The sequence below is a fragment of the Sander vitreus genome, chromosome 1, assembly GCF_031162955.1.
Source record: "Sander vitreus isolate 19-12246 chromosome 1, sanVit1, whole genome shotgun sequence".
Classification (NCBI taxonomy): domain Eukaryota; kingdom Metazoa; phylum Chordata; class Actinopteri; order Perciformes; family Percidae; genus Sander; species Sander vitreus.
In genome coordinates this window covers 445301-470973 of record NC_135855.1, presented here as the reverse complement: position 1 = coordinate 470973, position 25673 = coordinate 445301, and the positions used below count along the sequence as shown (strand labels likewise).

The 25673-nt window shown below is 40.8% G+C and overlaps 1 protein-coding gene across 8 annotated transcripts in view; it reads right to left on the bottom strand.

The window, feature by feature from the left end:
- Positions 1 to 235: 235 nt before the first annotated feature.
- Positions 236 to 25673, bottom strand: part of LOC144519472 (A-kinase anchor protein 13-like) — a 113898-nt gene continuing 88460 nt past the window's right edge. For 4 of the 8 annotated variants that reach the window (XM_078253046.1, XM_078257958.1, XM_078257113.1 and 1 more), the window contains 22 exons: positions 25200 to 25362; positions 22379 to 22446; positions 22198 to 22264; positions 21228 to 21375; positions 20826 to 20938; positions 20235 to 20381; positions 19387 to 19643; positions 18984 to 19109; positions 18417 to 18534; positions 15948 to 16196; positions 15743 to 15819; positions 13885 to 14066; positions 12814 to 12896; positions 12503 to 12691; positions 10098 to 10250; positions 8158 to 8231; positions 7259 to 7303; positions 6096 to 6146; positions 5561 to 5832; positions 3884 to 4067; positions 3146 to 3440; positions 236 to 667 (listed from right to left, as the gene is read on the bottom strand). In XM_078253046.1, coding sequence (XP_078109172.1) covers positions 615 to 667; positions 3146 to 3440; positions 3884 to 4067; positions 5561 to 5832; positions 6096 to 6146; positions 7259 to 7303; positions 8158 to 8231; positions 10098 to 10250; positions 12503 to 12691; positions 12814 to 12896; positions 13885 to 14066; positions 15743 to 15819; positions 15948 to 16196; positions 18417 to 18534; positions 18984 to 19109; positions 19387 to 19643; positions 20235 to 20381; positions 20826 to 20938; positions 21228 to 21375; positions 22198 to 22264; positions 22379 to 22446; positions 25200 to 25362 — 3114 coding nt within the window. In that variant the 3' untranslated portion in view covers positions 236 to 614. Of the gene's footprint in view, positions 668 to 3145; positions 3441 to 3883; positions 4068 to 5559; positions 5833 to 6095; positions 6147 to 7258; positions 7304 to 8157; positions 8232 to 10097; positions 10251 to 12502; positions 12692 to 12813; positions 12897 to 13884; positions 14067 to 15742; positions 15820 to 15947; positions 16197 to 18416; positions 18535 to 18983; positions 19110 to 19386; positions 19644 to 20234; positions 20382 to 20825; positions 20939 to 21227; positions 21376 to 22197; positions 22265 to 22378; positions 22447 to 25199; positions 25363 to 25673 lie in introns of all 8 variants that reach the window. The other 4 variants (XM_078254664.1, XM_078258709.1, XM_078256285.1 and 1 more) reach the window with 3 other exon arrangements.

The window sequence follows — 25673 nt, the reverse complement described above, 5'->3', positions numbered from 1 at the left end:
GCAATTTTCTTTCAATGTGGATCTATACAGTAGCATTTCTGAATGAAACATTGGACTTTTAGCTTCCATAAATAAAATAACAGCCTGTTGGTGTGGAACTTAATACCAGCATGGACTGTTGAAAAGTTGGGACCATAAAAAACAGTGGAGCCTGTGACATACTTGGCAGAGCGTGTGAGGCAGCCTACTGTGAAATGCTTTCAATTTGATACTCGAAATGAAGAAATGAATCTACTGTCATGTAACCATGGTGTATTTTGGAAGAAAAAAAGGAACAGAATACCCCAAAAATGCTGCTATTCCATGTTGCCTATTTTTATGTACTGCAAGTGGAAATGTATGCCAACTTGCACACCATAACAAAATCCCTAAAATGTTTGTACTTTCCAGAAACTAGAAGCAGAGGATTTTAATGTAAAAGAAAATATATTTTTGTCTTTGTATTGCATGTAATGTTAAATTGCTCTTCGTCATGAAACGGTGATTCAAAAAGGTGCCAAAAAGCCTGGCAGTAAACTGCAGTATTACGTATGCAGATGAATGTATTACATTCCTCTGGAATGGCTGTGATGGGTTGATGATGATGATGATGATGATGAGGAGAGCCACTTCTCTCAGCAGAAGAAGATCTCTCCTTCCAGAGGAGGCTCAGGGAGGTGCTGGGGGTCTGGAGGGAGGAGAAGAGGCAGAGTCAGTGTCACTGTTACAGGAGAGGATTCTGATGGCTGATCTGTTGCAGCGGTTATTCTCCAGGGAGAGTTAGCGAGCAGCATCACGCTGCTTCTCACTAATCAAACCTCATCACAGTGCACCGTGCCGTCTTTGAGATCCACTTAAGAACTGGCAGAAGCTGCCTCAGTGAGAAGCCTAATGTGCGTCAGAGCCATCATTTCATATCTAGAAATGTATTTATACTCTCATGTGAATCAATGCCTTTTACATTACATGTATTTTGTATGCAGCCTGTACTGTGCATGCACTGTAGGGTTCAATGTGCTACTGTTCTATAAAGACAGGGAGAACCACAGAAATCCTTTTTAAATACAGCGCTAAACCAAATGTACATACAGTAACTATACTATATTTTCATAAAGTTATACCCAGGTGAGGTCAGAGCCAACCAGGGATATCTCCACACTAACTTTAGGCTGTTAAAGCTCCTCCTAAAATGTATGATAGCTGAATAATTAACTTTTCTGACTAATTCAATAATACAAAGACAACATCTGAGCTGTGTCCCAAAGCAATGCTACATACTAAGCAGGTATTTAGGTAAGTATTTAGTGTGCACAAAAGAAAAGCACATTTATACTAAAAATAACTTTGTGTATGATGTTGATGGACACCCACAATGCAGTACACAAAGCAAATGTACATCAGAAAGCAAAACTATAAACATTTTTGAAAAGCGTTTGCAGTCTGTTTAGTTTAACTGGCAATGACAGTCCAAAGTTACAGTTTGATTGGCGTCTGTCTGCGCTCGTTTAGTGTCATTTCAAATCAAGTAGATTGATAGCTTGTATATGCAATACAAAAACAGCACAGTAGAGATTAGTTTATAGTACATACTGTACACATTTAGTATGTATTTGGGAAACAATGATAGACTCCAGAATCACAGGACATGAAGATGAGCTGGTGTTAGGACCGAACAGAAACTGCTGCACAGTGACCTGGGGAAAATGGTAAAGTACAACACAGCAGACGGTGTCTGCATTCACTACAGGATAAAGGAGATAAAGAGGAAGCATGATGCAAGCTGACACTTGAATAACAGGATTACAGTATACAGTATTGTCCTATATTCTCAAAAAGAGAATAGGATACAAATACCATGTTCAAACATAAACTTTCATAGGCAATATCTTCATAACAACAATGTACAATTTTACGTTTGTTGACACTCATCAAAGTCATAGCCAACACTCATTTCTTGGCTGTTTTTTTTTTTTAAAGCTTTAGGGTGTAACTTTTTGATATTAATAAACGCCCGTTCCATTCAAGCCTTTGCCAAATGAGTTGCTACAAAGCTAATTAAGACTATCAGCTCCACACAACTCTCTCTGGATTTCTCAGTGTGACTATGTTCAGAAGACTGTGGCGTCCGGCGACTTTCCCGCGCAGAAACTCAATTGAAGATAATAACCTCTTCTGAAGAGTCAGTCATGTTTTTTTAATCCTCCGTGTCCTCCTTGGCTACTAGCAACTGCGTGGAGGAGGGGCGCGATAATGGAAGGCTTGTATCATGTGGACACGTCGACAGTGGTGTTGTCCTTACTTAGAATTAGAAGGCTTACTCCTCATAATATGCATCTCTGTTCAGCCCTGGTCATACCTTAAACCTGCATTCTCCCTAATGACCAGCAGGGGGCAACTCCACTGGTTGTAAAAAGAAGTCCGTTTGTATAGAAGTCTATGACAGCAAGACCCTATGACCCTACTTCTCACTGGATTTATTAGTTTATGGTCTGAATAGCTACTTTTAAATCTCCATAAATACAGCATGATGTTCACTTTGTAAATGATGGACCCATTTATTATAAAATTGACGAGGGTGGGGCTACCTTGTGATTGACTAGTTGCTACCACGCCGACCTAGGATAGAGGCTTAAGCAATGTGTATCCCTGACACTGTGTACATTTAAATAGCCGTGAACTTGAAAGTGTGTTTTTACTTCAAGAAAGTTATTTATGACACTATGGTCGCCTAAAAATGTCTTGTTCAGTGTTCAGTGATGCACCTGGCTAAACAAGCTAGTAGCTAGCGCTAGCTGGTAACTGAGCGTTTAGCTTAAAACTCGTCCAAATATGGTCACTTCTGGCTCCAAAAAAACAAGTGAGGCTTCAAAACGGTAGTCCACAAACCAAATGGGTGACGTCGTGGTGTTATGTCCACTTCTTTTATACAGTATATGGTCTTACCTGATATCAGATCTACCCAGCATGCACTGCAATGTGAAACACAATGGGAAGCCATTTTTCTGCTCAAACATGGGTTCAATTTGCTGTTCTGAAAACTGAGGACTTGACGTATTCATTCATCTAATCTACAGTGTCCTTGACAATAACATTCAACTCCAGCCTGCTGACTCACTGTAAGAATTATTAAACACAATGTAAATCCCTCCTGTTCACCATTCTCTACCTGCTGTCAGTGTGCTCCCCCCTTTGCCCTTCTTCTTCTTCTTCTCCTTCTGCTTCTCCTCTTTGCTCTTGTTCTTGGCCAGCTGCAGCAGGCTCTTTGAGATCTGGTTGTTGGCATCGCTGCCTTTGAGGTTGCTGGAGGATGAGGTAAAGGGATTCAGGCCTTTCACTGTGGGCCTAGTCCGCTGGGTCTGCAGCTTCAGCAGGGAGGGGGAGGACAACTCCAGCGGGTCTAGCTCCAGAGACTGGGAGCTGCCGGGGAGCTGGGATTCATCTGACGTTGTAGAGGGAGTCCTCTGGAAGTAAAGGTAAGAAAGTAAGTGAATATGTATGAAAAGGAGTATATTTTACTGCTAATCGTGAATAAAAGATGAGCATAAATGTGACCATAAAAGAGTTAATGGTGGAAAATGAAGAAAAAACAAATGTTGATCTACATATAAAGGTTTTGGCATAGAAACATAACTCTGCTGTTTAGATTGCAATGCAGCACTGTTTCTATTTGATATGGTGCCAGGAGCTTTTTTTAAATCACTTTCAAGAGGATCCAGGTTCAAGCCTCCATTCTAAGTATCCATACACCAACCCTGCTTAAGTGTCATTGAGCAAAACACTGAGCCCCTCCCAGCTCATTGAGAGTTCCCCTGTAGCCCAGGGGCAACAGAGAGGCACTTCTCCTACAGGGAGCAACAGATCAACGTATCATTAGTGTTAACATTTTTAAAGAGTCCCTTCTCACCTCAGACAGGCGGAGCTCCTCCATCTTGTCGTACTGGCGCTGCACAGCCTCTCTGTCCCTCTCCAGCTTCCTCTGGGCGTCTCTCAGCCTTTCCAGGTCTTTCTGGTACGCCTCCTTCTTACTCTGCAGCCTCTGCTTCTCTTCCTCCAGCTCCTTTTGCTGCTTCAGGACCTCCTCCTCCTGCAGTGGTTGGGAGATGCATTGATAGATTTATTGAAATGGTACAGTTCAAAGACAAGATAAGTTATATTGTGTTCATTGATATTACACATCTGTAGGTCTTAAAACTAGTGTGAAGATCCATTATTAATATGTAATATGTAAACAACTATTACAGCATTTTACAACTGATTTGTGTCAACACAAGAGAGCTTCAATTTGCAAAACTTTTTAATATGCTTAATTCACAACATTGTGTATATTTAATGACTTTGAATCAGTGTTGCATTTCAAATGCAAGTATCATTCTCAAATAATGCTGTCAACCAGTAACTTATTCTCTTTAAAATAGAGTCTTCAGAGGCCATTTCCCAAGATGATACAAACAGCAATAAGAAACAAATGGGGCATTTACTCAGAAGTCAGTATTTGAAAGGATGTAGAGTAAGAACTTTATTCATTGAAGGTGCTGTATTATTGTACATACTGATTGAATCTAAAAAGTCTCAAATCTGGCTTTACACTGCAGTAAATCCCACATTCATACAATGAAAAATATGATTGTCCTTTAATGCATTAGTTTACTTTTTATGTTCTGTATCAACCACGTTAGTTTTTATTCAAGGTGCTAAACCTGATTTCAGTCAGTTGGAAGTTGTATCATCTAAAATGCAGTAAGCTACAGAAACAATGTCAAACTGGAAAGCATACTGTAACATTAAACCAATGTACACTACTGCAGCACACTTACTTTACTGTTAACATTTTTAATGAAAAAAAAAGGAATTAAATTGCTTTGCTTTTAGTAGCAAGTCAATTTGGCTTAGCATTCAGAGTTTAGCTAACTGAAACTGTGTGGTAAAACTGAGCCAAGGCAACCGTAAAATACTGCAGTAGGCTTATGAGGGTGGCTTAACATAAGCAAAAAAAACTAATTGCAGTTATTTGTAGGAACACGACTAACTAAAAGTGCATAATGGTGAGACTGCAGCCTAGAAGGCCTCTACCCCGTGCAGTTTAGCCATCACAAGCCATCAGCAAATTCTTGTCTATGTTTTGACATCCTCCTCAGTGAAACTCAACTTTAAAAGACAGTTGTGGAAGTTGTAAGGTTTTTCAGTCAAACATGTTTTTAAATGAAGCCTGCCATCCCTGCAGGAAACTCTGAATGTCTTGCACAATATTACATTGGAATTTATCAGGTAAATAATTGCCTTGGTATTGTCTATTTTGTCTCTCTCTATTATGGCTATGATTACATTGCACCTGAAAGTATCTCAGAAATCAGACGTTTTTTCTCCCTCTTTGTTTCACACAAGACGTGACGTCAAACTCCCAAGAAATTGTTTTGCACAATACTACATTGGAATTTATCAGGCAAAATAATGTACAAGGTAAATTACTACAGTATAACGCCATGTCACTATCAAAACAATTGGCAGGGGTTACATTAAGAATTACAACTGCCCAGAAACATTAATAAAACGCAGAACTGCTAGAAAATGATGCATAGTTACCTGCATGTGCACCAGCCCCTCCCTTTCAGTCAGCTGCTGTTCCCTCGTGTCCCACTCCTTCTCCCTCCTCCTCTTCTCCTCAGCATGAGCTGCCTGCTGTCTCTGCAGGGATGCCAGCTCCTGCCGCTGCTTCTCCAGGCTGCGCTGCTTCTCCTGTTCAATCAGCGAGCTGGGCCGAGAGGACGCCCGCGATAAAGACGTGCAGGAGGAGGAGCGCTCGCTCAGGGCCTGCCGCTGGTCCTCTATGAAACTGTCCTGTTGCACCACCACCGCCTGCGAGAGCCACAGTCAGAGCCACAGACCAGATAGATTAAGTCAGACACATCACTCCTGGTATTGTCCATTTTGTCTCTCTCTATTATGGCTATGCTCACATTGTACCTGAAAGTATCTCAGAAATCAGACTTTTTTCCCCCCTCTTTGTTTCACACAAGATTTCTTTTCAAACTCTCACTAACAGAAAAAAGCGTCACAGAGTTGCATCATTTCAATTCTGATCTGGGGCACATGTGTACATTGTGTGGAAGCCATCTTACCTGCAGAGTGCTGAGCAGGAGATGCAGATTGGAGACACTGTGGAGGACCTGCTGTTGGAAAAGAGAAATCACTGAGCATCATGTAAACTGAAAACATCCTGGTTTGTTCTCACTCTGTCCTTCTTTGAATGGAGGAGACGGCCTGTTTGATGTTTGATTTGCAGCAATAAGCTGCACTTGACTGCTTGTTCAAATGCACCATGGATGAGAGCTGCCACCAATGTTTACTACACAAAATGCTCTAATTAATGTTCACTGGGAACTGCAGAAAACAGCGTTTACTGTGTAACACATCTGCACAAAGTGTTGTGCACAGTACCAGCGTCTTTTGCAGGTACATTTTTTTTTTATTTCCTGTTAAATAGTTAACTGGAACTGTCATTGGCCTGTTTAGGTTAAATGACTATGATCGCAGAAGTATTTGAATTCATCTGTGTTACTGCATCTTTTCAGAACTTCTACATAGTTCATTTATAGAAACAGTGTTACCAAACATATAATGTACTTTAGGATTGTTATGTTAAGAAATTGAAAACCTTTTCACATAACCTGCTTTTCAACTTCTCATCTTAAAGTGACTATATGTAACTTTTAAATTCTTTCTGAAATTGTGTAATTTTTTCATCTGATGATCATAAATGACCTGTATCAGCAAACGAGACTAACAGTGAAAGAATTCTAGTTTTATATAGTTTTTATTAATGCCTCTGCCTGGGTTTGATTTTTACCACAAAGTCACAAAATGTCCACGGCAGGTAGACGGAGCTACAGTCACACATTCTGACAGGTCACAGATTTCAGAAGCCTGTGTTATTGTATCCAGCCAGGTAAAGGGTAGCAGGAGATGTCTTTATATAGGCCTAATTGTATTTTAATTTTATTTGAGAAGTTATCTGCTGTAGTTATGGCTGATACTGGGGCAGGACCATCACAGGAAAGAAGGAAATTAAACGAAGAACTAAAAGCTAAAAGGGAAAGGGAAAGACAAAGGGTGAAACCAAGTCAATCTCGGTCGGGCTTTAACAGATGGAGACATATAACTACTGTTCCAGCTTAGCCTATACATGTATTGATGCTGAGAACGATGACGGTAACACAGAGTTTGGACAGTTTCCATGTAAACAGCAGCTGTAATTGAGTGTGAGGCAGGAAGTCAGCGTTACCTCACTGTTCCTTTTCAGCAGCAGCAGCAGGTTGGCGTTTCCTCCCTGCACACAAGCACAAACGCACACTTAGTACTGTACAGCCAGAACACAGTAATGCACTCACACACACACATCTTCTAGTTTGTCTCACTGTGTGTGTACAGTATGTGAATGTGTGAGTATGCATACTGCACAATGTATGTGACTAAATGTGATTATAGCTGCACATGTGGGCGTGCTGTAAACATCTAATTGTATCTGGTTATGATTATGTACCACTGATACAGTAATACACTAAGAAAACCATAAACTATTCTTTAATATAACATAATGCTTGAATTAATACTCTGCATTATTTCTTTAATGATTATTCTGACTTCTGCAAACACTTGGTGTTTTTACTCCTGAACCCCCTCTGAACTTTGGCTCAATGCCCAGGATAAAATGTAAATTAAAATAAAGCAAAGCTTTTTGTTCAAATAGTATAATTAACAAGGAATGGTGTCAAATTGGTTCAGGGACAAAGGAGACCGCTTTTGTTGAACAGCGTACTACAGTAGCTTGGCTTCACTAAAATGTTATAAAAGATGTGCTGGATATCTGCAGGATATATGACTACAAAGGCTAGCATCCATTGCAATTACAATAGCAGCACCTAAAGGCCGCCCATTCATTTTCTATCCTATCATCATATTGAATTCTTATACAACTGATGGTCACCATTAGCAACAGGCCCTGGCAGGAAGAGTCAAGAGGCTAATTCACTGGAGGAAGAGAAGTGGCTAAATTCATCTTAATGGTGTTGTTAATGGTTGTTGGAGGACAAATACACCCCCACACATGGCCTCAGGTTTTCATTGAGGCATGGGGGCGTCGCAGCTTCAGAGTCAAGAATAATTGGCTGCTGAGATGCCGACCTTCTTTAAAACACTGTCGGACTCCGTCCTGCGCAGATCTCCCGCTGTCTCCTCGCTCTCGTCACCGTCTCCACCTGACATAAAGGCAAACCACAGGAGAAAAGATGAACCAGGCAACAAATAATCCACGTTCAGGTCTACTGCAAGATAATATGAGAACAGGGGCACAATAAAATGGAAAATATATAATCTTTTAGTATATTAAACAAAAACAAACAAAACAAACAAACTTTAGTGCTAATTGTCACATACACACAGTACAATGTAGTGAAATTTCATTTTTGCAATTCAACACATCCAAGTACAGTATATTAGGAGCAGCAGACAGCTGCCACTCTACTTATGAGCCACAAGCTATATATATATATATATATATATATATATAATATGTATGTTTAAAAAACACCTTTAAAATAAACTTTCAATGTCTAGTGCAAGTTGATCACATTTTAGAGATACATGTGCAACATGTGCATAATCAACACCGATCAGTACTAAAAGTGATAAAACATGTTCTATATGCTGAAAGAATGTTAGAGGCAGGTAGATTTGGAGTACAAACAAATGCTTTATTTAATGTGTTGGTCATCATCAGCCACACAGTCAGGAATGAAACCGCAAGAACCTGATCCTGTTGAAAATAGATCTGGAAATTCTGCATATGTAACGTTGTAATGTAATGTTTTTTCGCCCAGCAGTTTTCCTTGGATTAGGGTGGCAAATCATGCTTGCAGCTGTCGCCGTGGTCCTGCTCCGCACCCTGCTATGCCCTGTTACACCCTGCTACGCTCTGCGGTACCCTGCTACGTCCTGCTGCATCCTGCTATGCCCTGCTACGTCCTGCTATGCCCTGCAGTGCCCTGCTGTGCCCTGCAGTGCCCTGCTATGCCCTGCTACGTCCCTGCTACGCTCTCCAGTGCCCTGCTATGCCCTGCTACGTCCTCCTGCGTCCTGCTATGCCCTGCTGCGTCCTGCTATGCCTTGCAGTGCCCTGCTACGTCCCTGCTACGTCCTACTATGCCCTGCAGTGCCATGCTACACCCTGTAACACCATGAACTACTACAACTACTATTTCTAGTCATAGTTCCATTATCTTTATTGTGACTATTATTGCCACTGTTCATCACCCCCCCAACCGGCACCTTCAGACACCGCCTACCAAGAGCCTGGGTCTGTCCCAGGTTTCTCCCTAAAAGGGAGTTTTTCCTCGCCACTGTCGCACTAAATGCTTGCTCTTGGGGGAATTACTGGAATTGTAAATTTGTAAATTATAGTATGGTCTAGACCTCCTCTGTCTGTAAAGTGTCTCGAGATAACTCGTTATGATTTGATACTATAAATAAAATTGAATTATGTTTGCTTATGCATTTCCTTTCTGCTCTACTCACATAAATGACTTAACCCCTGTGATCCCTCCTTTAACTTTTTAACCAAATTTGAACTACTTACAGTATGTGGTTCAGTTGACTAAACACACCTCTAATACTAGTTTATATAATGTCTTGATTGTTTGACATAATGCACCTGATGTTAATATGTGTTTATTTGCCTGCTTTTTGAACTGAACTAAATAAAGGGTAAATATATTTTAAAAACATTACACTGACAAAAACATTTGTGCTGAAATTGTGCGCGTGCGCAGAAATGCTCTTACAGGCGTTACAGATCGGGTACTGACAACTGCAGTGAACAAGGGCATTGTGGGAAGTGCTGGGTGTGGAGCCTGCTGTTAAGTGACCATGAAAAAGCAGCAGTGTCACTGCACATCAATCATTCAGTCATTGAGTTGATGCAGCTATATGCACGGACCGCACCAGCAGGTCAAGGTTCAGTGTCTTCGACTGTTTCAGGCTTCAGACATGTAGTCTGGCTGACCACTTGGCCAGTCTGCACATTCTCTCCATAAAAAAAAACAAGCATGTAGCTCCAGCAGACTTACTCTTACTGCTGTGCATCTGGTGGCTGTCAAAGCCTCCGAAGGTCTCGGCCCGACGGGGCAAACACACCAGCCCCGCGCCTCCTCCTCCTCCCTCCTGGATGCTGGCCATCGCCCCGCCCAGGCTGCCGTTCACCAGCCCCTGTAACGTCTCCACTGACACACACACACACACACACACACACACACACACACACACACACACACACACAGCAATGTCAGTAAGTGAATTATCCTGGCTAACTGAGTTACAGTTCAGCTCTGCACACATGAATCCTACAAGGCACTTCTGCTTTCAACCTGGTATTGGCTCCTGTTGCTAAGCAACTATTGACAACCTGTTTGAACCACAAAGCTCTTTTACTAATGTTTAAATATCTTAACCATCTGAAAATATATAAACTCTGGCAAGAAATATACAGTACTGGTGTCAACATATGTGCATAGACCACACAGCACTGCGACCTTTCCAGTGAAAATAATGAGAATCAAATGTGGATGTGAACTCGCAGTAAAACATGATAACCTCAGCAGAAGAAATGACATTACTGCTGCCAATTCACATACCAAATTATTGCCCAAGGCTTCAGTAGGAGGTGGAAAATATATTCTGTTATAGTGCAGCTAACCCTTTCCTGTGGAAACCAATACTCCTTCATACATCTTCCCTGCATCAAGAAGTAATTCTTAGTAAATGTCAGTAACCCTAGTAAACTGTAAAACACCTTCCTGTGATTTTTGTGATCAACTACATCTTTTTCGTGAAGCATTGCCTGCAGCAGTACATAGAAATCATTAAAAGCTAGCTGCATTTGTGCATACTAGCTCACAGTTTGGACCACTCAGCTCTTTCAGGTAGCAACACCAAAATTAAGTCAGTGTGTATTATTAAGAATGCAAATACACAGAACACAAGATAGCTCTGTACATCCAATGTCCAATGTACATCCAACAAAATAGTGATTTATGGCGTTTTTCCACTGCTAGTACCAGCTCTACTCGGCTCGACTTGACTCGGCCGCGGTGCCCCGTCCTCCTTGTTCCATTGCAGATTTAGTACCGCCTCATGCCTGAGGTGAGCGTGGCTGGTCGTCATAGCAACGCCGCAGTAAACTGCCGTGACCTAACGAGCCACACACACAGAACATGGAACGTGTGTTGTTGTTGGCAGAAGACACATTTAGTTTCAAATGAAGCTGGAGGCAGCAGAAATAAACAGCTGGCTAAACTATTTAAAAATGGGGGGTTTGTTCAGGACACCCCCGTCTGTCGCTTTCACGTCACCTTTTGGTATCGGCTCAGCTCGCTGGGAACCTCGACTGAGGTGGTACTAAAAAAAGTACCTGTTAGCAGGTACCAGGTACTTTTTTTCATAATGGAAAACCAAAAAAGGCGAGTAGAGTCGAGGCGAGTCGAGCAGGTACCATGTGATGGAAAAACGCCAATAGAACAATACCGCACAGCAAAAGACAATTAATTGCAAGGCTATTTTTTTCTGGATCGTTTGCAGTCAAGAATTCTGGTAAGAATTGCCTTCTAGTAAGTTAAGAGTCTAGTAAATATTTTATAATCTAAATATTTTCCTTTTTAAAAAATGTCCAGACCTGGTTGGTTAAATTTAAAGTCAACTTAATGTGCAGAGAATATAGTGTGGTTCTCTGTCTTCCTTCATTCTCTCTTTAGCACAATATACAGTATCTCTCTTACTTCATGCTGTGTTCTTCTCATATACATTTGTGGGAGGGATGTTATTCCACAAAGAACTTGCTCTGTTAATGAACGTTTTTTGATGAACAGGGCCACCAAAGCATAAAATCCTAAAACACACTCTGACTCCTTCAATGTCTACACACTCTTTAAATCATCTAAAACATCAGACAACTGATTGCTTTTTGTGGATGTTTTCCCACTATGACAAGTCAAAATGTTTTTATGGTTTAGTTTAATGCACATGTAATGGATTATTCAACTGATTAAAAAACATGTTATGAAAGTTTCTATGCACACAAGTAGGTGATGAAAACCATTTCTCTAAAAACAATGGCAAGTTAATTATTGCAGTCTGGCTCGCTGATTTTACCCACAATTTGCATTTGAAAAAGGTCCTTAGTGTTGTCTAACACACTGATGGGCATATTTCCTCCGCCATGTGAGAATGAAAACAAAACAACCTAAGGTAATACTCCTATTACACTGTGTATTTTTTATTGATAAAAATCTCATGCTCTCATGTGACATTTGACTATAAGGAAGTTTCAGTTTTCAGCTCTAATCATTTCCTATAAATACATGGTACTGCCTCTCTGTCTCTATATTCAATTGAATCATTCTGTGTCATTGTTAAGAAAGCATGATGAACAATGCATCTACAGCACATACATTATAAACACTCTCTTTCTCCGTCTTACCTTCCTGCAGGGCATCCTTCATGATAGACGCCCCCCTGGGTGGCTCCAGGCTACAGGCTGACCTGAAGAAAGGCTGGACCTGCTGGCAGACCTCCTCGCCTGGGGTCGAGCCCTCCCACATCCCCCTGAAGAGCTGCACCTTCTCCTCCAGCAGAGACATGATCTCTGTGTCCTTCTGCCTCAACAGATCTGACCAGCAGAGACAGGCAAGAGAAAAAGAGACAGACGGTGAGGAAAACATTTTAGTGGTATTTGGAGCAAACTCCTCTCAGTTTTCTTTCACACAAACACTCAAAAAGTGTTTCTCTCACCTCTCATCTCCTTGGCTTTCGTCTCCAGTTGTCTCTTGTCATCTTCCGTCTCACTGGGAATGCCTTCATCCTCATCTTTATCCCTGTCCAACCAAAGGAAAAAAAGATTTGGTTTTACTTCTAGTGACTTATGCAGGTCATGCATTAAACATCCAAACCATCATCTACAGCAGTTCAAAATCACTCATAAAATCTATGTTTACATCTACGAGTAGGGATAAAACAATTAATGTCTGAAATGAATGGACAAAGACTTTGATAATTGAATAATTGTTTAAATAATTTATCATGCAAAAATGCCACTATTTCACTATTTTCTGACATTTTATAAACTAACCAATTATTTTAGAAAGGATTTATAAAAAAAAAAAAAAGGTCATTAGCTTCAGCCCTCTCAACAACCAATCAGTGTGACATCATCGGACAGTAAACAGGGATTAGACAACCCTGAGAGAATGTTTGATGTATATGATGTTTTTGGTGAAAAAGACTGTTGTTGTCGTTTTATCTCCACCATTCCTGCCAATAGCCTGATCTCAATTTTGTATTTTGACAGAAGTCAGACAGAGAGAGAGAGAGGGAGGGAGGGAGGGAGGGAGAGGGAGAGAGAGAGAGAGAGAGAGAGAGAGAGACCTAAATCTCTCTCCTTCCCGCTGGCTGCAGTCCAATAATCCTCTGCTTATAGTGAGCTGCCCTTGAAGCCCATCCAGCATTAGACTGCCCCTGAGTACATCCCATCCCCAGGTAGAGTAGTGCTAATCCCCCTGACAGCAAAGTGCTCTGTCGCAGCTTACCGTTTATTACTATCTCAAGAACTGGGCTGGGTCTAACTCTCGGGTTACACCATAGGTGAACCCTACGAGGCCAATACTGAATGCAAAGCACTTTGAGTCCAGTGGAGGTTATGGGTTGAAGTAAATAGACGTAGTATATGCTTTAGTAAAACGTTAAGTAAAAAATGTCTTAACCGTTCTTCTGGCTACAAAAAACATTTAGTCATTGAAATATTAGCATATTCCCTTTAATGTTTGTAAGTAAAAACACTGTAACACATAAATAAACCCCACTTACATGGACTGCATGGCTTCCTGGATGAGCTGCATCCAGGTGTTGCGTTCGTCCTTGGAGCTGGCCAGGACCTCCATCATCTCCGGCTTCTCGATGCCTGCCGTGATGAGGAAGAGGCCGCGCTCTTCGTTTGCAACCTCCCTCACTATCAGCTTCTGCAGGGAGATGACCGTGGAGCGCTGGTCCTACAGGGAGAGAAGGGTGGGGAAGGAGGGGAGGGATTGATGGACGCAACAAGGGAGCAGAATGAAAAAAAAAAAAAGATGACAGTGGGAGGGTCAGAGAGGGGGGAAGACCAATGTTGAGGATGGGGAGAAGACGGGAAAGACAGGAAGACGGGTGGGTTGAAGCAGGAGGGAGTGTAAAGGAGAGGGAGAGAAAGAGGAGAAGAAAGATTATGGGAATAATAGCATGACACAACAAGTGCAGTGAAGACAGAGGGATAGAGAGAAGGAAGCTCAGTTAGAAAACAGCAGGACTATAGGAAGTGTGAGCAGAAAGGAAAAGGCAAAGTTTAAAACGATGTGGAGTAAAAGGGGAAGAATAAGACTAAATGAGATTCTGGCTATTATGATCCACATGGAAGTCAGCTGATGTCTACAGTCTCAGCAGTGCTTGCATCCTTAAGGCTGCAAAAAACTGTAAAGCACAGTTTAGTATGCTAACATCACATACCACTGCTTTATTTCTGCTCGATCCAATAAAACTCTGAAATCGTAACCACATCCCAACGTTTTTCCAGCAATCTCGTCTGAGGTTTGAGGGTTCAGATTTCTGACTATGCTATAAAAATAATATGATGAAATCCAGAGCCTTAGCTCTGTGAAGAAACGCATTTAAAGTTTAAATCAGAAAAATCAAGTTGGTAGTCTTATTTTGAATAAACTTCTATCTTTGTATCTAATCCATCTGCAGCACAGCAAAGGAAACCTTGTCTCTGGAAAGAAAAGCATGGTATGCATACTGAAAAAGACTAACTCTGGATGATACCCACTTGATTCCGCTAACTCTGACTCTCTAGTAGCCATATGTAGCTTCACAGGAATACGTTCTGTCTTCTCTCCAGGTGACCTCTGACCTCATTGCTACAAGCTGAATGTACTGAACTGAAGCTTGTGTTGCCCAAAACTCAACCTGGTTCACATGGCTGTCATCCATTTAGAACCACATGTTATTCCTCTTTTCTCTGTCAACAGCCTCAAGTCAAAGATTTTAATGATTAATGATAATTATTATGCCAAAGGCCTGCCTCTGTTTTCATTCCTCCTACTGTTTGTGTGTGTGTGTGTGTGTGTGTGTGTGTATGTGTGTGTGTGTGTGTGTGTGTGTGTGTGTGTGTGTGTGTGTGTGTGTGTGTATATGTATGTATGTATGTATGTATGTATGTGTATGTGTGTGTGTGTGTGTGTGTGTGTGTGTGTGTGTGTGTGTGTGTATGTGTGTGTGTGTGTGTGTGTGTGTGTGTATGTGTGTGTGTGTGTGTGTGTGTGTGTGTGTGTGTGTGTGTGCCATGCCATGAAACTGTAGGTCCTGTAAACATGGAAAAAAACCCGACTCAAACCTACATGATTTATCACAGTTGGGTTAGATGCCAAGAGCCAGAACAGCTTTATTAGGTACAGCTAACTATCTAGCCAGAGGCAGGCAATATTACACAAAGGGTAATGCTAACAGCAGCAGTGGGATAGGAAAATATGACAACAACAGCTCTGGCAGCGCTCGTAAGATCTTTATCACTGTAGGGACGAAGGGAAAATGGATGGACGAGCAGAAAAAAATGAGAAAGAGAAGAGAGGGAGGAGAAAGAGGAGAGAGACACAAAGAGACAAAGGGAAAGAGAGATTTGAGAGCAGGATCCTACCAGCACGGCGAAGACATATTTCTGGTCTTTCTCTTGGAGGAAGACAAAGACGTCTGATAGTAGCAGAGCGTGGACATCTGGAGAAAAGAAGTTGTGGTTGGATAAGTGAAAAGTTCAAACCCATTTTGTAACATGTTTACAGAGAGAAAGAGATAATTTGTAGTCCATTAATTGGCAGTGAAGCAGTCAGTAAGTGTCTCCTTACCCTTTAGTCTTCCCTGGTTGTTCTTCAGCTGCAGCACTCCATCGTGGTAAAGCCTTCTCCTCAGCAGATCCTCCCTGGCAAAGATCTGACCACTCTTCATCATCATGATGGACTTGCTGTCCATGCGGCCGTGAAAGTCCTTCAGGCGGCATCTTTTCTCGTGGTCGTTCACCTTGCTATCAACTGCTGCGATCACCTCCTTCACAAGCCGAACGGCGTCCGTCAGGTCGTCATGGTCTTCCTCGCTTTCTGTGTTTAACATGTGACAGTTAGAGAGGTTAGACAGGCAACATTGAGGAAGTTTACATGTACACTAATATTCCACTATTTTTCGGAACATGACAATATTTCAAATTTGATACAGGTCAAACTAACACACTTGAACCAGATGGGTAGAGTGGCACAGATGAGGATGTGTTTATGAAAAACAGACGGTGCAGTGACATTTTTTTGTGTGTTTCCACTTGCTGAGAAACCTCTTATTGTAAGTGCCATTGCAGAGAGAAATGAAGGCCTTTTAATGGTTTAAGTAGGTGGAGTTGGACACACACACACACACACACACACACACACACACACACACACACACACACACTATATTAAGTCACCTAAACTTCTCTCATGTGTGTTGAGTTGTGTCCCTTTCATTTTAACATAATCTTTTCTCTGACCTGCCTAATTTGAAATGCACACCAAAATGTAATCCTATTGAGCTTGAGCTGTTCCAAGTTCCCACTTGCATCGCGGTCTCCAAAATGTGAAGTACTTGTTTGCCACACCCACATCCGTCCTTCTTGAGAAAGGGACAACACTTCTTCATTTGCTTTTCTCTGGCAAGATTATTGTATCTCAAATATATACACTGTTCTGCCCCTTTATCTTACATGGTCTGTTCAAGTCATTTGTATGCAACATTGGCTACACTGGCTTACCGAACACTTTCTGCTCGTTAGCTTAATTATAGTAGATATTCTGAATACATCTTTTCACTAAAATTGCTTTCCCTTTTTTCTGAAAAAGTCCATTCAACATACCTTAATGGGATTTAAGGATGTAGCGTGTAAATGCGCTTAAACGTGAACGCTCATAATTACGTATGATTTCAGTTTCTGTCATTTCTCCTCTATTGCTTGTTACATGGTAAGTCTTTTTGTGAATGTGTTATGGTAGTCAAAGAGCAAGATGTCAGAATAGATTAAAAGAAAATGGACACTTATTATACAAACTGCCCTGACTTTTTCCTTACAGCCCCTGAAAGTTTCAAATGTTACATATTTCTCTATATAATTAAGATGTATGACTCAATAAGCAACAGTCACAGTTACACTTTGGTACTATTTATTAAGAGTTAAACACCTAAAACTCAGCTAATTCCTCATCAGACTATGGGTGTGGCTTTATTAGTATTGATTGACAGCAACATAAGCAACATTTGTTTGCAGGAAGAGAAAAAAGCACAGACAGCAATCTCTCATTTGAAATAATCAAAACTGTTTTAACTTTTGGCACACAACTGTGTGTTTATTGTATGTAGGACCCCATTGTTCAGCAGCTGATTGAGAAAATAGGTTTCAGAATCTTTAGAGAAATAAAGCAACATTTTGAGAAATGTATTTTCTGTCTTGCCAAAAGAATTGATAACACTCTAGTGTCTGTGCGGTAAACTTAAGCTACCACCAGCAGGCGGTTAGCTTAGCTTAGCAAAAGACTAGAGACAGAGACAGAGAACGTCCAAAGTTAAACAAAATCCGCTTAGCAGCACCTTTTAATGAACACTTTGTTACCTTGTCACATCTTGTATATTTAATGGGTACAGAAACCAAATTCTAAAGACGACAGTGGCAGTTTCCCCTGGTTTCCAGTCTTCTGTGCTAAGCTAACCTTGCTATAGCTTGATATTTAGCTAAGAAGATCAATGCCACTCTCAAATCAAACTCTTTGGAAATAAGTGCATTTTCCAAAAATGCATTCTTCTTTTGTCAGTGTGGATTACATTTATGCGGGGGTAGATTATCTTATCTCAGTCTGTTAGCATAAACTGCTATCGCTGCTCATGCTAATTACGTGGCTCATCTGGTTATCAAAAATGAACATTTAAAAGCTTTTATTAACTGAAAATAAAAATGAACATACTGTGATTTTCTTTTCAAAAATCTCACGAGAATAATAACAAGCAGGTCAAAGCTCAGAGTCTCCACAGTGGGACTACTTTTTACATGAAATAATGTAGAGTAAATGTGCAAGTGGCCTATAGGTCTGCACTCTGATAAAAGCCCAACAGTGAATATGTCTCTGATATACACGTCTTGTATTTATTGTGCACTTGAGTTGACATACTATGTAATATTTTCCCCAAAATGTTCCTCCTTTGGTTGTTGTACTTGAGTGCTCCTGAGCACCAACATACTATCTCTAACCATTTCCCCCAATTCATGTTATCATGTACACAGAGGCCGACAGAAAGCTAACCTTTAGTGTGCTGCAGGATTCTCTGAATTAGCACCGGATACTTTGTTATCCTCTGGGTCACGAGCAAGATGCATTCTGGGATACCAAGCCTCCGCACAATGCTGCTACTCATCTTTTTCTGGAAAAACAATAGCAAGTGTTTTAGTAAAACATGGCCACACAACAGGTGGCTCTGTCGTTGCAAGACGAGGTTTCAAATAATCAACGGGAAACCTGAGAACTAACAATACAGTAATAATACTTGAGAAGGTGTTGCTGTCATTATGGATTTGACAGTTACACAGCTTTTATATAAATGCTTACGGTAAATGCACTGATTGAAATTAAGTGCAGATGCAAAAGACAAAAAAACTAAAGAAAAGCGAGACAGAAAAAGAACGAGCTCCTCGGTTAACACAATAAGTACAACAGAACAGAGAGGTTGGTAGACGTCTATTCTACAACTAAACAATCGTGCGGAAAAACAGAAATTTTCAAGTGCATGGAAAGCAACTTCTACAAAGAGTAACACTATTGTAGGGCAGATTGGTGATATACTGTACATATAAAGGTCTGAAAGAGTCTTACTTTGATAAAGGCCTTGAAGCGTTTGTCTTTGGTCAGGAGCTCCTTGTAGAAGTTGACGGCTTCGTTGTGGCGGCTGCAGAATCTCCCGTAAACCCTCTTCATGCTTTCACCGTTGCATCCTGAGAACTAGAGCAGAATTTAGCATGACTACCATTCAGGCATGACTACCCAAAACAAACACATATTTCAGTCTTGACCAAAGTGGTAAACCAACCTTACAACACACTGATATGGAATAGTTGATGGAATGTGTTTTTTAATGCGCATATTTTGTTTTGAATAAAATAGTGAGTGTTCACGCTCTCCAGGCTTCCTGCACTACCAACACAGGTGGAATTGCCTCAAAAGAGAAAAAATGAATTCATCATGTGTCATTATCCCACCCGGCCCTCCCTCCTCTAACCTGGCTGACCAGGATGTCTCCTATCCTGTTGATGATGAAGCCTCCCTCCGAGCTCCCCGCCTCCAGCTGGCACTCTCTCTTCCTCTCCAGGAGGCGGAGGAGGTGCTGCGTGTGGAGCTCCAGGAGTTCATCTAGAACGGGGAACAGCTTCTCCACCGTCTGCAGCTCCAGCTGCACCTCCTTCTGCAGGCCCTTGCTGTAGACTTCTGACATAATGCGCAACGTCCGGATGTGATGCATCTCCGTCTGCATCAGCTCTGAAGGACGCACAAGGAAGTGATACTTAGTCAAATAGTTACAGAAGCAGCACTCGTTATACCTTTGCACAGATCAATGCATCTACATAATTCTACCTCAGAGTTTCAGAGAAGTCATGACATGCATTTGTATGTCACTGCATATCTTATTGAATCAATCTAATTTATTTGCCACCAGTAGATTCTAATCAAAATCCTCTAGCGTCTCATACAGGATGTATCTCAATGAATATTTAAATGATGTAAACCTGCAGTCTCAATAGACCATTAAGACTTGTAGATGCAACCGAAACAAACTGAAGTGAAAGTTAACAAGACATGCTAATGCCAGTTTTTCTTTTACAGTTTTACACATTTTCTCTCTACTTTAAATCACCTAAAATGTACATCTGGTCTACTCTGATCAGTTGTTTCAAGTCATTTCCATTATTTTTGATTAAAAAATAGTAGTAGTAGAGAACACCAAACAAAAACACTAAACTGAAGAAACACTGAGCAGCTGCAGTTTTTTTACTTCTTAAACATTTCCTTAATTTTCCATTAACTTTTTAAGATACAATTTAAAATCTTATGTCGGTGAATCAAATGTACCATAGATGACGTCCTGTTTCTTCACCAGCTCTTTGTCCAGCTGCTGCATGTACTGCTGCTCCGCACATAAACTCCACGAGTCAGCTTCCAGCTCCTTGGAGTCTGCCTCAAACTCCCCCATCAGCTGGCCGTCCATCATCTCCGTCCCTGCACCAACAACACAGCTTTAAAGCTCATGTTAGATTTTCTAGAACATTTGATGTGTATACACAGCTTTGATTTGTTTTACTAAACAATTATAACTTTCAGGGAAGAGGCTCAATTTTATTTTAGAATATTTGTTTATGTTGCTCTAGTCGCTGTTTAAATCATTTTTTGACAACATTTTGTAAGTTAAGTTAAATCCCATTCCTAAGCTATACAGTATATGGACTAAATGTTATTTTCCTGAATGGTTTACTCACACTGACAATGTAATTTTGTGCTCAGATTATTTCATTCTTCACATTAGAAATAATTATTAATAATAATAATTATATTAATTGATATGAATAATATCACTGTAATATGAACATTATAGGGAAAAAAAGCAGCTGTCTTGGCTAGCCAAATCAATGGTGTGTGTGTGTGTGTGTGTGTGTGTGTATTGACCTTCATCAGTGAGCGATTCCATGGACTCTGTGACCTGGTTGGTTCTGTTGAGGGAGTCAGTAGACTGGGAGAGATACCGCAGGCCTTTAATGGGCATGTCGTCAAACACCGGACTGAATGAAGAGATAATAATTTAAAAAAAATAGACAACTACTTACAACCACAAACAGCCATTAGTCTGTGTAAACACACATGGTGCACTGTATATGCAGTGGTCGAATAAAGTGTGAAGAAATCACACAAATGGCTTCAATACAAAAGGTTAAATAGCAACAGAAACAAGCATTTAAATGAGATTGAAAAATGTGATTATTTGAGTGTCCTTACATAGTCACACACACACACACACACACACACACACACACACACACACACACACACACACACACACACACAGCTCACCCAGCGATGTTGCTTATGGAGAGACTCTTGGAGAGGTTGTTGCCATGGAAAGTCATGATGCTGGTGTGTCTCCGTGATGGGATCATCAGGGAAGAATGGTCTTCGGGGGACAAGATGGCAGACCAGGGACGCTCCCTTGTCCCACCAGCTGGTCCAGAGACAGATGCATTACAGGGGATAATATTGTACTCATCACTGTGTGCTATATGAACAAGTAGGCTGGTCCTCATTTTTATCTAAAAAATATTCTCATCCAGCTGCCTGATTTTAAACTTTTCACTTAAGTCTATCTAGTGATTGTCTCTGATGCTGGATGTGCTCTGTTGTGTCTGTCTATATTCTTTGTATGTGTCTGTCCTTTTGTTGTGTCTGGTTATGTGTGTTTACTTTCTCTCTGCTGTACTCATTACCTGGTTGAATAAAGGCAGTGAAAAGAAGCCTGCAAACCTTCCAACAACCACAGGAGATCCTAAGAGCGTCCCTGAGAAAATGATTTAAACTGGCTGGTTTGTTTACTCCCAAATGTGCTGTAGTCTTAGGAGCAAGAGAAGTTCTATCGTTTGATAGAGAAGTTCTTCTTTTAATCTAGTAACCCTTTAACTGTTCTAAAAACAATCTGGAGATACTGGTGGCGTTGCCAAATAGATGTAATGTTTCTCTGGGAAATCTGCACAGATGTCTTGCCTACTCACTTTGAATCATGGCACAAGAGCTAGTAGCACCATACTGTTAGTATTTCCTCTTCTAGTGAGGAACCCTAATTTCGACTGTCTCCACTGACCTTACAACAGCCCTAAAACATTTTGTGAATGTACAAGAAGTCATTTACCGAACTTGGATTAGTTAAGCTACCTCCAATTAATTATTACTCAAAAAAAACGAAACACGTAATGTTCAAACAGCTTCATTGTGCATTTCTGCAGATAAAAACTGGAAATGAAGATTTGAAAGAGTTTGGTTTGACACTCACATTTGTTCCTCAACGTGACTGTAGGAAAAGAGCTTGAATCTGGTACTGCAAACTGCTGTTTGGGCAACTAGCCAGAGGAGCAGAGAATAAAAGCATAAATGAGGCGATCAAATCAATATTGGCTGCAGGACAGCAGAATACTAGAGAGTCAGCGGAGGAGTTACTCTGAGGGAACCTTTACCTTCATCTTCACCTTGGCACAAACAGGCAAGCTCTCCCTGCAGCTCTTGTGGACGGAAGCATTACAGTCTGGAAAGAAAAGCAACAGAACACTCAGTGAATACTATGAGCATGGTGGGGATGGAGGTGGTGGGTGTTGAGGGTGTGTGTGGAAAGGTGGGGGCTAGAAATTCTGACTGGTTTTCATGGCCGGCCAGGAAACTCCACCAGCCCACTAATGAAAGCCAGACTGGAGCAGAGGCATGTGATGCAATCGAGGGGTAATACTGCTCGTGGACGAAGGAGAAAGAAAAAGAAAGATGAGGAATGACACACACATAAACACTGCATTGCATGGGAACATTTCAATTATACAAACATTCCCAAATCAGGAAAGGGTCATCATTTAAGACTGCTAAAATAGGAGCTGCTCTGTAATCTTATCCTGCAGTCAATGAAAGAATTTAATTCCACTGACAATACTTTGATCAAATGTCATACTGTCAAATCGTTTCGTACGACTTTGCAGCAACGGTTGATCAAGAAGGGAGAGAAGAACAAACAACCATCTCTTGTTGTCTCAAAAGCTAGCCTCACAGATTCCACTTACTTTCATTAAGGCATGTTTCCAATAGACACACGGGTTTTAAACCGACATGTTGCACAAGTGAAACCCAACAGACCTTGTCATCCATGCTAACTTGCATACAACATTTCCGCTCTTAGGATTACATCAACACACGTACGCTCTCGAGTCAGGGTGAGACAATAATCCTGTGTAATAAGTCAACACAAATAGAAGGGCAGCAACACTTCAGGGCTTCTATTGTCACTTCCACCTAACACCTGAAAAGTGTACATATATACTTGTGTTACTGTAAAAGAGTTTTGGATAAAAGTATCCGCCTAGTAGATTATGTGATTTATATCTAATTAGGATCCGCACAGTAAAACCAGCTACAATTCCTGCAGTGTTTTTCTCCTCTTAAATGGTTTTATTGGGTATTGTACTGCTTTTTGTGGACGTCTAACTAATTCCAGCTAATGTCAGACAAAGGATCACTGTATTTGTCTGTTGAATGGACACCAGCCAGACATCTGTGAGGATAAACCTCCTGAAAATACCCTCAGAACTGTCTGGGGCTCCAACAATACGAACCAGGCCAACTGAAAACAACAAGAGCTGTTTTCTCCAGCTGGAAGTATCTGAGGCAGATTGTGACCATTGAGAGGATCGCTGTGATCCATCGCAGAGCTGGTTTCTCCTTTTAAGGCTTTTTTTAGAGTTGCGCCAAAGGCTTGTGCAATAAACTACATCCTCTTTAGGGCTGCTGCTGCTGCTGCTGCTGCTGTTTCAGTGGGAAACAATACAAATATCATTGTGTTGTCTGTACTAAAAGCCTGACTGAGTTACATTAGAAGTAGCCCTTCAGAGAGTTTCACTACTTCAAACAAATCATGAAGCTGGCATAGCCAAGTATGAGTGATTCTGCTTTGACATTAACGACATTACAACACACACACTATGGAACTGGGCATCACTAAATGGCAGGCTACGGTCCAGCCCCGGACCAAGTGACGGTTTTATCCAGACCCATGACGTATTTCTGATCAATTAAAAGAAATAAACAATAATCTTCACAGAGCGTTGTTTTTTTACAATGGACTGGACCGAGGGCACAGCTCATCCAGATAGAACGGCAATAACTTCAGCCAATCAAATTAATTGTTTACTGTGTGCAGACAGTTGGCGAGAGAGAACAACAACGTAAGAGAGATGACAGCAGAAAAACTCCCTGCTACTTCCTGGCTACAGACTGGTCTAACCAGAGTAGCACTTTGGATTGACTTAGAGCTGAGTCAGCTTTCTCCGTTATGAACATTATTAATACTAACATCCAGGTTCACTAGGGAGCACCTACACATGTGTATGATAATGGCAATAACTCCATTCAAGATTCAAACTAATAGCAGGGCAGCCAGAGGCCCATTTCTCTCACTAGGAAGGGAAGCAGAAATGTTAATTATAAAAGAGAAAAAGGGGCTGCTCAAAGATAGCTATTTGTTTTTTTTATACAAGTTCAATGTGTCTATATGTTAAAAGTATCTAAAAATATTGTTGAAATGCTCTAGAAAAGTACATTGTTGATTTTATTTGACAGACGTAGGGGTTGGCTAGAGGACGCCACTCAGACTACATGAGGTTCAGACCAAAGCTGGGAGAACATTTTAGTAACCGGACCTCTGTGAATTTTCATTGAATATCCCTGTCATACAACATTAATGATATCAATTATTAATGTTTTCTGATGCTTTTAAAACTTTATTTACATCAGCAACAGAGTAAGCAAACCTATATTTCTATTATAATCAGTTGACTAACAAACAAAATAAAGTTTTCTTTGTTCATAAATAAAATTCTTTCAATAACATACGTGGATAAATCTATACAATATATGGTTCCAAAGTACGGACTGAGCCTTTCTAGTAAGTCGAGGTGATCTCCCGATTAGCATGATCATGCTGATGATATATGTGTGACTACTGTCACTAAACAAGGAGCTTTTCGTCACAACTCCAGCTTCTTTTTTCTCCTTAAAGTATATTCAATTATGTGTGTCGCCAGCAGTGCAGAGAGACTAGTTTATTTTCAAATAAGAAATGAATCTACAATACCATGAATTATTTTAATAATGGATCACAACAGTTAATGGGCTTTAGACAGACCTAAAGTAAAAAGAGTCCTGATCAGTCAAAAACAATGAACACACAGTCAATGAAAGAACACACAGTGGAACCAAAGAACAATGAGAAAACAGAAACAGACAGACAAAGGTACTTACGTGAGCAATGGAAAGCCTCCTTGGTGTTGAAAGCCTTATTGCACTGGAAGCACTGGGCTGCCTGGCCCCCCGAGCCCAATGGTGTGAAAATATGACCATTAATTGCCTTCTTGTCCTTCTCCTTGCCCTCCTTCTCTTTCTCCCTTTTCTCTCGATCCTTTTCCTGCACAAGTGGAAGTATCATAGTTAGGAACACTACACCAACTATACAAGGAAAGGAATGTAATTACTTCATCTTTGATACCAGCCAATTAGGAATCAACAGACTGTGCTGAGTTGCCTGTAGAGTGACACCCATTGACAAAATGTCTTAGCATTTAGCTAGTTGCTTATGTTAATAAATTCCAATCTGAATCCAGCAGAGCAACATTATTACTGTGATGTACTACACAGCAGGGGGCTTTGCATATTAAGTGATGCATTATTTATGTCTCCTTTTTTGAATGTAGTACGTCGTTGTTTCAGGGAGTCTTT